The sequence below is a fragment of the Trichoplax adhaerens genome, genomic scaffold, assembly GCF_000150275.1.
Source record: "Trichoplax adhaerens TRIADscaffold_36 genomic scaffold, whole genome shotgun sequence".
NCBI lineage: Eukaryota > Metazoa > Placozoa > Uniplacotomia > Trichoplacea > Trichoplacidae > Trichoplax > Trichoplax adhaerens.
This window is the reverse complement of record NW_002060976.1, coordinates 221,300-236,171: the sequence shown is the minus strand read 5'-3', so window position 1 is coordinate 236,171 and position 14,872 is coordinate 221,300. Positions and strand designations below refer to the sequence as shown.

Here is a 14,872-nt window from a genome sequence, read left to right as displayed (position 1 = left end):
TTCCAAATCGGGGTTTCTTTCTTGGCAATCTTTGATAGAGCATAACTTGACTTGCTCCTTCTCGTGACTATTAGTCCAATTATAAAATTGGCTTAAGCTGCCATTTTGGGTGCAACAAAAGTAATTCGATTGTGACCCAATAACCATTGCCTAAAGCATTTTCGATATTTTGAATTTGCAGACATGTAAATGATTGGATTTAAGCATGAATTTAAGATAATCATGGATTTCGTTGTTCGATGTATTACCGAATCCATTTTGGTAACTTTAAAGATAACTAATGTGAAATATAGTTCATTAGGTATCCAACATAATAAGAAAACGAATGCTGCAAAGAAAGCCATAACCGTAATTTTGATACAAAAAGTATCACGATTTTGAAAATGCGAATTTATAGACCAAATACGTCTAGCAATGTCACTATAGAAAAATACAATTAAAATAGTTGGAAGGAAGATTCTAATAAGTTCTAAATTCAGAAAGACAATCCTTTCGATGCTATCATTATTAAACATCACGGTCCATCTACAACGGCCGCAACCATCTTTATTGACCAATACATGTTTAAATATATTGTCAATAGGAAAGATTAACCCGACTAACCAGATTATCATGACATAACGTTTGGTGCGATGAGCTTGAAATAAACAGCGATAACTCGAAGGAACTGCAATAGCGCACCATCGTTCAAAGCTAATAGCTGCTATCGTATATAATGATATGAAGCCAAAGTAAAATATAAAATATTGCGAGCTGACCATAGCGCAGAAAACTGGTAAACCTATTGATGGATAATGATAATATTTGTAAGGAATAACAAAATCGGGTACAGCTATAGCGAACAATCCAGTTAACATATCGGCAACCGCTAAACTGGTGATAAATATTTCAGCTGATTGTGCATTAGATCCTTTCTGTTGCCTAATCACTCGATATACTATCCCATTTCCAATAATTCCCAAGATGGATAATATGCCATAAACAGGATGAAGGCCAGAGATTTTTTGGGAGCTATGGTAGTCAGAACAGTTGTCCATCATATTAAGAACGCTATCGTTTTGTACCATTTAATAATTCTCCTTACAATATCTAGTACTAGAAAGAGTTATTATAAAAGCATGTCAGATGAAATTTAAATCGTCGCTGCAGAAGTAATGGTTACTTCCAGTATGTTATAGTCGTAATAAATGAAAGAGCTTAGATATACAGATACTATTTATTGCATGTGAAATCTTTGAAAATATCAAGTAATCAAATATTATTAGATTTTTCTGATAATTTAAATTGTTAACTAGCACTGATGTTGTTAAAAAATTCCGCTATCGAAATTCAGAATGATCATTAATCAAGCTATTTGCGTTGACTAAGATTTTGAAATTGTGACGTATTTTACAGTTTCTTTATATGAAAAGTAAATAAGATAAACATATTGATTAGCCTGATATTAATCTTATTACATTAAAATTATTTTGATGTTATGGAAGACCTACTAAAAGACAACAGCGAGTTTTACGGGATTGCATATCTCATTAATTATAATAACTGATAATGATAACGACTGCTAGCTAGAATTAGCGCTATTAATGCTACGCATTGAAGACATAAGAGTCTTAAATACTGTTTACAAGATATTAGGTTATGCAAGTTAGAATTATAATAAAGATTCAATCCGATTATATCTTATGTCAGGATCCCGTTTTTAAAGTAGATAGATTTACTGATAAATTACATTTTCCATCTCTTTTACCATGTAGCCTGGAACGCTTACGGAATTAATTAGTTAAAATTTACTTTGCAATTAGTTCTTTGATATGATATGTTAACTTACAATTCTTCATTTTAATTCAAATTAACGATACAAAATCGGTTGAGTGCACGTATAATTAATAGACTAGAAATACACGATTCGAATATATGCAATTTATAATAGCTTTTCATGATATCAGCGTACGCGAAATCAGTTAAGATGGAATTTAAATTGGTTACTAATTACCATAGTAATACTTAGACTTAGAATCAAATTATTTATAAGTTAGTATTAGGTAAGCGCCCTATAAGTAAATTCATCCACTATAATCAAATTTATTTCAGAAATAAGATACTGTTTCCTGCTTGAAAATATTTCTAGCGATTTGAATAGTAAACTAACATAGGGTGACGTACGTCATTGGGCACCTTATAGAATGAGTTTCGTATTAACAATGCAAAATCTTAATATTAATAAACCAAGGATTGGTATTAAATTTCATAAATCAAAGTATGTTAAGATCTAATTTAATTCATTACAGTAATAGTCCCAACACTACTACTTTTGTGCAATAAAATCAATACTTTGATAGTTATTTTAAAACTTTAGAACAAACTTCTTGCTTAATTATATCCTTTTAAATTCTACTGCATCATTGCTAGTGCTTGGATGATCAAGGTTAATATAAAAGAAGAAAAATCATGCATTTCAGAGTGAACGATAAAAAATAAATTTTTAAATTTGAATATTAAATCAAATCTAATTATATACTATATTTACGAATGGTATAGTAATTCTGTCGAAGTGATTCGATCTTAGAGTTGAAATAGCGATAGCATCAACTACAGTAATGCTGGTTAAATTGATGTAATTGTCAGTTGTAATATTTCAGTAAGTTACGGTACTGATTAAATAAGGGTCATTTACGATTTAATCTTGTAAGTTGTAATCATAACTTAGAGTTAGTGAATTCGGTATGCCGTTTAATATAGTCAATGAAGATCAGGTTTAAGATGTCATGAATAGTGCGCCTAAAAACCATCATAATAATAATGTTAAATACAATTTCTAACTTTGTTCTTGTCTTCTTGTCTATTTTAAACCAATGGCCACTCAGCATAAAATTAAACATGCGATTACTAAGGTTAAGACTATTAATAATACGTATGATTGATCATAGGTGGTCAATTTTTTAATTCTATGCAAAAAATAATTATTAGATAGAAATCAAGTACAGATAGGAAATGCAATGAATATCAGAAAGTAATAGTTTATAATACGATTACATAGGAGGCAACTAAATATTATCTCTCTCTCTCTCTGAAATTCAATAGATAAGAATAGCTTTCAATTACTTTATATCTTTAACGACAGGTGTACAAATTCGTCAGCATTTCAGTCCTAAATCTGATGTATCGTATTATTTTAAATATTTAAATGCAGTGAATAATCCTATGATAAACGACCGTTTGAGAATTGTTTATTACCTGCAATGCTCTAATAATATAGTATATGTAATAATTTATCTTCTGATTACTGCAGCATTTAGACTATTCAGTACTTGTTACAAATAGTGTCCATATCTAAGTTTAATTAAAACCTTTTATTTATATTATCAATAATTGTATCCAAACAATATCGATTGTAGCTGACTATGAAGTTGATGGAATAAAGCGCTATAATTTACATTGTCAAGCTGAACCACTAAAATTTTTACTGTAAAATATCATTAATATTATTTTCGGGCAGATTTACAGCAGAAGTTGATATTTACCAAACTCCTACTATTTTAATTCGTTTCATTCAAATATCAATTAAAGGTTATTTTTAGTTTAAGTCTTCAGAATTTTTGTAACTTACTCTATTTTAAGTATTTTATTTAATGGTTGGTTGCATCACCTAATGTTATCTAGAGTAATAGATCACTAAAATTTTTTTTATCTTAAATGCCTGGGATTTACTTTAAAATAAATTAAGACAAAATTTCCTATACAGTTTGATGTCTGAAAGTGACAAAAGGACTTAAGGCCTATTGACCAATTGTATCAGAGGTAATGGATTAAATTTAAATTATCTTTGATATAGCATTCATAAAACGTATCAAAACTTACAGTAATTTGCTTTTTATTATTTTATCTCCTGTAATTATAATAGAGGAGTATTACGGGATTCTGTTGTCACGAAACAGCTTTGCAACAAGATAATGTAATACGATCAATAAGTCAATTCCTTGAACCACGTATCAAGGAACGATATCTGCACTATCAGAAACACTTTTTTGCTCTACTAGCAGACTACACGAAGACTTAAACGCCTCATATTTTACGTTAAACACTAAGTTTAAGAATCCACTTTATTACACGATATACTGCATTTACATACTCTTCCTCAATAGTTCATGAGTCATAGTTAGTACAATTAACATTGGAATCATTTACTGAATTAGATATTAATTTTAGCTACTTTTCCCTTAATGCAGATAACAGTATTTACGAACATAGACATCTGATGACTAATACAGAATAGTCAGATTACGATATGTCCTATCACGGAACATTTCCACGATAATTTACTATCTACCATAAGTAAGTTATAATCACAATGATTCGAACTATAAGTGAATGATTTGCATTCCCTATTATAACTATTAATTTCAGTATGTGTATATGTGTCACTGTCATAAAAAGTCAGTGCTATATTAAAGCACAGTGTATCCAAATTAGAATTTAACTAAATAAGGATAGGCTAACAGAATTATCCTAACATAGATATTTCTACTGTAATACAGTATATAAGACTGTAACACCTGTTAAACATAATTGCGATTGCTACAAAAATCTAACGAGGTAATGATATGCATTAAATTAAACATTTTATGGCCATGATGATCAAATATTACTATCACTTACCGTATAATACAGCATAAGTGCAAACATTCTAATTCAAGAAAAAATCATTATTTGTCTAAAAAGTGAACGTATTTACCTTTTTAATTAACTCTGAAGCCTGGCCGAATGCCGATTTAATAACGATATGAAGTGATCTAAATTGTAGATTTTATTGAAAGTTTTTCTTTGCTTTTTTACTAAATGATTTTGGCTATCTAAAGACTGGTGACTAAAGTAGCAGCAATTATTATAGCAGGATAAATTTAAAATTAAATGTTATAAGTATCGATTGATTTAGATATCTGACGATGGACGTATGATTTTAATTGCATAGTTATAACTTATCAATCATCAGACAATTAGTTTTATTGACCAGTTGCTACAACATTCATTGCTTTGAAACAAATATAAATAAAAAGGAAGTACAATTATCAGGCCACTTGACAATAGTTGATATTTTTTAAATTTTAATCATATTTTCAATGAAATTAATCAAAACCTAAAGAAAAGTAGCTTTATCTATTAATAATCTAATTTAATTGATTGTATTGTTGTATCGAGCAAACTGAACTTGTTCAGTTGCTTCCTTATAGGATCAAATACATTCATAATATTAAGAGAAGTGATGCTATTCATTAATGATCTAATTTAATTGATTACATTGTTGCATCTGGTATAATCAGCTTATTCAATTGCTTCTTCACGGAAAATTTTATTATTTGCACCCAATATTCAATATTGCCATTCAAATGAATAATATAATTTGTATGTTGTAAGTTAATTTCCAAAGAAGTGTGACTTAGACTCTTGCTTTTTGTATATGTGGACAATTTTATGATAAATCATATTTTCAAAGAATTAATCCATTATTCCATTTATTTTTGTTTATATTTTGTTGCGATGATACTTGTTCAGTTATTGTAATTAATTTTAAGTCACTGGCAATAAAATGAGGTCATTTAGGACGCGGACAGAAATAAAAAATTACGACTCTTGCACATACGAAGATAGTTCAACCCTTGAAGGTGTTACAAAAGGTAGCTTTATTATCCTAAATTCTTTATTTATAAGGAAATAAAAAAAAGTTAGTTCTTGTCACATGTGCCATTTTAGAAGTAAATGCACTTTGAACTGTAAATAAATATTATATAATATAGATGCCATAAGCCAAAACAAAATAATGATTAGCAATATAAGAAAAGATCAATTTCTATAACTGCAATATTGTTTAGCCATTCGTTTTTTTCTTAAAAAATAATGAAGGAAATTGTACAATCGTACTTCCAAAGTGTAATTAAATTGTAGAATTTATAATTCACATCATTGCGGCTACTAAAATGGCGCGATTAACGATATTTCCGTTATGAAATGTACACTAAAATAGCAGAAATTTCAATTTGCATACTGGTATCTAAGTTCTTACACTGCATGAACTTTTAAATTTATGAGGAGATACTGTGCTTTAAACTGACGTTTCACTTGGAGGCTGAAGAAAGGGCATTCACCATTATCTTAAGTTATAAGCTGAAATTCAAAACTTTAAAATTTGAAGAAGTAAATTGATTGCAAACTCACATGAATGTCAGGTATTATTTGATATTGAATGATTTAAACTAAAATATATTCTAAAACATTAAGCAATTTATCTTCCTTAGCATGCTATAATTTTATTACTGTATTGCTTATCATTACATATCTTTATTGAATTTAAGTTAAATTAAGCTAACAGCATGAAATGGTGAACGTAACAAGATATAAATATCAAATAAAGAGGCGAAGAACAGCTATAATGCTCAGATTTTTTTTCCAATTCTTGAAGATACGACCCATTAGTCTGTTTCTAAATCTGAAATAGTAAATATCACGCAAATCGTGAATAATATGTAAGATATCCTTCAGTTCTTAAATGATGCTTAAATTGGTGAATAAATTCAGTTGCATTAAGAATATGCAAGGAAATGGATTTGATGTTTAAATACTTATGCATTAATATGGTAGTGACTATTACGTAGACAGCTGTGGTACGTTCATAAAATAAAAGTTATTATTAGTTAGAAATGATTAGTAAATTGATTGTTATAAATCTATCAAAAATTTTCTTAAGTGAATTGAGATTAAATTGAATAAAATTTTTACATCATGATCAATTGGCTCCTTTAAGTTCATTCATACTATATATTAAAAAAATTGAGTTCTAATTTCTAATGTGCGTCCACAAATGATAGCATCTGATTGGCCGAGAAGGCCGTACTTATAGTAAGTGATTGGCTAATGTTTCTATTATTCATACAATATGTATTCATATTTGTAGTACTAGGTAAAATAAATAAAGCACTGACGCGAACTTTATTTTGACAGATAATTATATATCCATATCCATACGATACCGTATATTAAAATGATAGGGTCCTAATTTCTCATGTGCGTCCGCAAACGATAGTATCTGATCGGCTGAGAAGACCGTACTCATAGTAACCGATTGACTTATATTTCTATTATTCATACAATATGTATTCATATTGTTAGTGCTAGGTAAAATAAGTAATGCATTGACAAGGATAATATTTATGACATTTTATTATATATCCATATCCATACAATACAGTATATTGAAAAGATTGGGTCCTAATTTCTCATGTGCGTCTGCAAACGATATTATCTGATTGACAAAGAAGGCCACACTCATAGTAACTGATTGGCTTATCTTTCTATTATTCATACAATATGTATTCGTATTTGTAGCGCTAGGTAAGATAAGTGATGCATTGAAGCAGATATTATTTGTGACAGTTTATTACATGTTCATATCCATATCCATACAATATGATGAAAAGATTGGGTCCCAATTTCTCATGTGTGTCCATAAACGATGGTATTTGATTGGCTGAGAAGGCCGAACTCGTAGTAAGTGATTGACTTATGTTTCTATTAGTCATACTATAGTGCGAGCACCGCATCCAAAAACAGTATTTCACGCGCAGAACGCGGTACTATTGTGCTATATAGTAAACTACGATAGAATACCAACATTTATACTGATAGCGCATAATGGTACAGTATTGACAGCTTTACGGATCAGGAGGCTGCCTACTGCCACTTATATACAGTATATTAAACCGAGAAGCTGTTGGGGGTATATTTATTTTTAAGCATAAATTTTTTAGCGGTTTACTAGTCTCTATATAAATTTATTATAATTATTGCATCTATCTATCAAGATGAAGAATACGGAAACGTGTGGCTAGAAAAGAAAACGATTACAATATGAACGCAAAGCTCACTGTCTGAAATTTTTAAACAGTCTACCAGTGGGTGTATATATCCGTAGGCTGTGTGTATCAATTCACAGTTTAAATCTATTATAATGATACTATCCAATTATCAAGATGGAGAATAAAGAAACGTTATTGACCAGGCACTTTACTCGTTTAACACTTAATTAAGGATCATGTTGAGTTGCGAAATCATTCTAGCCTTATGTCATAATGTAAACTCTGCGACACGGAAATGAAACGTAAAAGTCTATTGGTAGCTACTGACATAAATGCTCTAATGCCAAACGTTAAACACACACAACAAACTCCGTAAAGATAAAACTTTTGTTAGCATAGATACATCTGTGACTACTCACTCTACTCAACTCAGAATGTTCCCGTTTATATATGTATTGTCCAACTTGTAAACATCAAAAGTATTATTATTATGCCACACTAAGAGAGGCATCTCGAAATGATATGTTCCATATAAAGCTTTTCTGTCAATGAGTATTTTGATTTCTCGCTCATACTTAATCTTAATCACAGCATTTATGCTGTTTAGTTAAACTATCATTAGCTAGAACTTGAATCATCTTAGTAATATCTACATATAATAACATCAATATCAAATATGTAATAAACTATCACAAATAATATCCACGTCAATGCATTACTTATCTTACCTAGCACTTCAACTATGAATACTTTTTACATTAGCTACTGCTGTACTATAAAGTTATCATAAGGGTAAGTTAATACCAGAACACTCTGACTAAGAATAAAATTATGCTATAAAAATTTTTCCGTCATTTCTAAGAATTTTTGAACATTCAAGTTGCTAGATATTCAAAGTCTTACTTTTGCCCAATCTCCATCCAACTTTTATCAAGTCGCTTGTTAAGGATGAATTATCTTTGGATAATTATAATTTGTTAGCATATTACAATTAATAAAAAGAATGATTTAAAAAGTATTAACAAAACACCAGCTCTTACATACAATAGATGGAAATCCAATGTCAATCTAGCTAGTGATGGTCGAATGCATCTGTAACTATATACAAAGGGAACTTAAAAATAAAATTAATATTTGCTATCTTAGGGTTTCTGCGATCGTGAATATTGGATCTAATTACGGGCCTTAGTTTTTTTCGAAGTGATACATTTGATGCGCAACTGTAATATTTATCTTTTACACCGATCATTCTTTTATCGTAATAAACAGTTCATCTTTAATATATTTATATTCTTTCAGATTTTTATTATAGCTCTTGTGAGCATTTGTAATGATCTAAATATTTGTTGATCCCGAAAACTATGATACATTGCTTATTGTTCAGTAAATCGTTTTACTATTTCGAGATAGAATCTCTTAATATACTTATGCTTAATTAACTAATATCATTTTCCTACAAATGGAGGAGAATAGTTTAATAAGAAGCTTACAAAATCAAGAGTTCTCGAATATATTTTAAATCAGTATTTTCGAAATGTTTTATAGCACAAAAGCATCCTAACCAATCTGCCCAGATAGGCCACTAAATAACAACGAGTCGATTTCTTACCGATGGTTCAAGCTTGTTTTGTTTAAAGCTTCTTTCTTTTAACTGATATCGACATCAAATCAAATCGCAAGATAGAGGTTGAAATACTAAAATATAGGATAAACCGCAACAGCTATTTCTTTACATTACCACTGTTTTAAAATTGAACAGAAAACATAAGATTCACCAGGTCTAATAATAATCCAGTAAGATGTCGCATATGCAATATTTTTATTCTTCATGCTATTTTACCTTTAATTTTTTATGTCCGATATTATAGAATGTATATTATGATTTTGATATTAATTTACATAACTATATGCGTAGCGCTGCCTGATATCCAAGGATATGTAAATATACGGTAAATCTTCATATTTAATAAATTGGCTGATACCAGGACTGATTTAAATCATCAGATCAAGATTTATTTACCAAAGACTGACGTAAGATCATACGCAGCACGAAAATCTACTGTGACTACAGCATCTCCACTCTTCGGAATCATTTGAAGAAAATTTGATTGGGACACCATCCTAATTTTTACGAATCATCTAATGATAAAATAAATCTAAATTGAATTAAATTAAATCTTACAAATGACAAATTAAATTATTAGGCATTTTCCATAATAAATTTAATTCCATTTGCCTTTTGAGTATCTGGTACAAAATTTCTTCTCAGTACCATCGAATACTCAATATATGTTTAGTAAAATTCTGCCGATTAATATATCTCCATGCTCATATTGCGATTGAACATAGCTCTCCTTTATTGGATTATAAATACTTTCTTAAAGTTGCTTCGCTTCATCTTCGCTATTAAAATGGATTTTTGGAAAACAAATTTCAATTTTTAACTTATTAATAAATAATGGTTACAGTATACGAGGTTATGGCTATGTCTAATTAATAGCTAGTCGATTTTATACAAATTTACTTTCCAAGCAGATAAATTTTATCATTTTTGAAAATATACGAATTGTTATGATCCGCTGGCGTAATTTGAGCTCTCCGAAAGAAGATATATAACATATGCTGTGATAATACTACGACTTATTATCGGGCGTTAATTTTTTACATCGTAGCATAGTAATTCATATGGTATCACGATAAGTTCCAAAACAGAGATCTAGGATAAAAATTTTGCATTTAGATATCTTAAAATCAGTTTCTCCTCAATTTTTTTCTAAACAAAGAAGAAATTAACTTGATCTCTGATTTAGTGGTGACTGTAAGACAGTGTAATATTGTATTCTAAGTTGATGATATATTTAGTAATGTCTACCGTAGGGCTGTGTTCAACATGGGATTGATATTCTCGCTAGAGGCTTAAGTATTAAATATAGCTAGCTTAGTAACTGTAATCCTTTTGAAGAGGAGTGCTACAGTGCTCACACTAGAGCTTCAGGTGAAAGGTGTAAACTAGCCTGTATTTGAGATGCTAATACTGAAGTGTGTAGTAAGTAAAGGTGCTAAGACTGTAAACGTGGAAAAGTATATAAGCGAGTAGTTTAGTATAGTAAGGGAGTTCTTTCTCGTTAGAGGTCCTCAGCTAATCGATTACGTTATACCTTCGTAAACGAGGTTTTGTTCAATAAATCTTAATTTTCTAACGTTTTGAAGATTCTTGATCTATCAACCTCACAGTGAATATGTATTTAACGTAATGCAGGAAAACGGTACATAAAAACCATAACTGAAATATTTTAAATTTTATTCTACTGCATGGCACATATTAGTTATTTAGACTTTACTTCATGGTTTGATCTAATAACTTTCATGAGCGAAATTATTTAAAGCGATATGATTAATTAATTATTGACCGATAATTTTTAAATTTTACTTTTGAAAATTACCCTAAGTTATCTAATTAAATTATTTTATTAAGCCATGCACAGTGGGCATTGTGCATTATTGCCGGAAGGATGCATGTACTTCTAAGAAATAATTACAATTCAACAAGATAGTAAGATGCTCATACATTCTGTGCTAGGTGAATTCTTAATAATAATAATTAAGGGCTGGTATCAATCTATCTAAACACTAATTTATTTTCGTTCTCATATTCCTATGTTATAAAGCACGTTACCATTTATTTCGCATTCACGAAGTAGCTCGATAATGTTTAGTTATTTATCTTACAGATCTTTCTTAGTTCAGTAAAGACATTGTCTAAAAATTATTAGACTAGCGTTATTTAGGTATCAGTAAACTGTTGTTGCTGATCTTTACTTTATATATGATTACTGGATTAGATAAAGCTAATGCATAAATATTAGTCTAATTAAAGAGAAGTAATCTTGGAAGTCGATCTGAGAAATAAAATTAATGAAATCTAATATCTATCAGCAAGTAATATGATTTTGAATTCATAATTTATGGGTACTAATTCCGGGAAAAGTTTTCCGCCAGCTAATATGTATTGTATTTTAAGGCGATCATATACAGGCCATATTGAGAATTTGCTTTTATCATATTTAAGTTGAAGAAATAGCTTTACTTTAGCAGAGAAATTTTGCAATAAACAGTATCAGTACGTCAGCATAAACCTGCCGTATTTAACTTCAATGACGTTGAAAACAAAATGGATCTGATGTTTGCCACAACTTTGGCATTTGAATAACTTGTCTGTGTCATTTAGATATACTGTTGTGAAAATCGGCGTGATTTGAATCATTAAACTAATGTTTAAGCTCTTACTACTATTTATAAATACTAGGTAACAATTAACAGATCAATATAAATTGTATTGCACTACATCAAATACCAATGGCAAAATAACACAGGATATTCTCTTGCTGAAGTCAAAATACGAACTGTAGCATCTTTAATACAGTATTTGATTGAGTGCTAAATAACTTAATATTTCTATTTTTTGTTTAGCTAACGATGTCTTAGTAATTCTATATGTAACAGACTATGGTAGATGCTTTGCTAGTGAACAACTGAGGAATCAACTGATAATTATAACTGCTGCCGGCTTTGCATGATCATTTGCTTCGCAAGAAATATTTTTCTAACTCCCAAATAATTTAAAAAATCGTGTTGTAAGTCATAGCTAAGCCATAATCAGAAATAAATTTAAAATACCTTTACCTAGAATCCATATATATTTGCATTGTTCACTCCAGAATCCGAATCATGCTAACCTCAATGGTATGAATTCATTTAGCAAACTTTTCTCATTATTTATTTTAACGGAAGGCAACACATCCAAATAATCATTCACTTATCGCTTTTACAACTTCATGAGGTAGTATTTATTTAAATATCGCTTAATTCATTTACAGGGTAATTTTAAGAATGAAACTTCTATCGTATTAGTTGCTTTTGATTGTCGGTTGCATTAAGTTCATTCAGTTAATAGTATTTTTATTTTCACAGTTAATTGCAAGAAATAGTAGCAGCTATTAGAAATTATCTAATACAATTAATTTTAATTTATGGTACATTTTTGCTTCTACGGTGCCGCGATTAATAGTTCATACTAAAGAAATTAGACCCAGATTTATTGTGCACGTAGCTTATATCGATATTTTTTTACAAGATTCTAATAGTATTTCCGGTAGATGCTATTATTTGGAAAAAATAAGCAATGCTATCATTCGTGCTGTGCAATATGAAATTTGCTCTAAGTATCGCTGTTGTATATATAGTTAGTAATAGATTAAATACGATATCTTAACCATAAAGGCATAAATAAAGGAAACACTATATATGTACGTATGTGATGATTGTACGGTAGTAATTGTAATACAGTAGGTGATAACATTGCAAAAAGGCGGACTGATAAGTTTCTAATTGTAGAGCGAAGTATAAACTGTAATCGTATCGAGGTGTAACCTCGTGTGGCTATAAATACCGATCAACTAATAATAAAATGCAGTTATCAATCTTACTCACGGAGTGAACTTATTATTGAAGAACATAACAATCGCCGTTTTACTATAAATGTATAAAGTCAATTAAATCTAAAATAAATAATGCAAGAAATGATTGCAGCAAAAAATGCACAAACCATAAGCCATTATGCTTCTATGTGTACTGTAGCATTCCTTATTTGTAATAAAAATGGCAAGAGATTATTTTACCAGTAAAAGATATTTTTGGATCACTATGCATGAGATCTTAAATATTTCGATACAGCATAATTTGCTCGAGAACTGTAATTAAGGTAAACTTCTCCCATTCAAGCTTAAGGGAATTTGGGGGTAATTAACAGATTATTTGTTTATTTATCCAAAATATTGTTAACCGTTAATTTATAGCTGTAATTAAATATTCAGAATTTTACTGCGTAGCAATTTTGGATAGGTAATACAGAACATTTTATAGCGTAAATAATAGAGTACGCAAAAGCGGTAAAAACAATGAAATCTATTTATCTTTTTTTTTAATTTCTGAGCCATTAAATTAGAATATATTCTATAATGCACATGACAGAAATAGTCTCGATATAAGATAAGATGTATATACTTTATGGATCCTTTTCATTCTTATTTTTCTCTCTATTAACATGAACTTGTACAGCTCATTAAATAATCTTATAAAATCTATATTTATAGCCATATTTTGGAATAAAATTAGAAGGTAATATAAATATCGAGAAATACGTATGGTCATTAATTTATCGCATTATTCTCGACATATTATATTAGAAAGGAGGATGAAATTCCAAGTATACTGCTATGATGCTGTGATTCAATGTTATGGATCGCTTAGAAAACCATAAAGTCGAAATGAAAAATATATCAAATTGACTATTACAATCAAAATTCAATCCTATGATGGCAAAATATTGGGTTATAATGAAAATTAGATTAACTTTTCAAGATCCCATACGCTTGAATTGGACGTTTTTATAAGATTACCCTACTAGCGAAAAAGAATTGGAAGTTATAAATAGTTTAAATATTCATTGACTAGGTCTGAAATTATAATATCTATACTCCGAATAATTGTCGAAGATAGTTTAACTTTTCTTATATAGTCGATTCGTATGAGTGAAATGGCAGCTAAGATTTAAACATTAAAAATTATCGATAATAATTCATTTACTGTATGCGGTATCATTCATTCATGACATTTTATAATATTACTGATAGAATGAAGGTGCAATGGCTTAGGCTAAGTTTTTAACTTACACAGGGAGATTAAAAATAGCTATAACTTTGTAATGCTAATTAAGAAAATAATTCTATTTCTGATTACTTTTAGCGTGATAGTTCATTACTTCGGATGAAATTGCTGCTGTATATGACAGATATTTACGATTCACAAACATCGGCTAGATGAAGCTCGATGTCCGTTTTGATCTTTGTAAGTGAAGTTATCTTTACTGGTTTAGGCGAATTTTGGCTACACCTGATGATAGTTACTGCTTTGCATTCTACTTCTATTAAAGAAGTAGGAGAAGAGGCAACCCCTTTTTTACACGT

At 29.5% G+C, this 14,872-nt stretch overlaps 1 protein-coding gene across 1 annotated transcript; it reads right to left on the bottom strand.

Moving 5' to 3' along the window:
* Positions 1-92: 92 nt before the first annotated feature.
* TRIADDRAFT_62137 (uncharacterized protein) lies at positions 93-1,037 on the bottom strand (the record flags this gene model as incomplete). Its single annotated transcript, XM_002118052.1, has 1 exon — positions 93-1,037. One exon carries the CDS (start codon positions 1,035-1,037, stop codon positions 93-95), a length of 945 nt encoding a protein of 314 aa, XP_002118088.1.
* Positions 1,038-14,872: the final 13,835 nt, after the last annotated feature.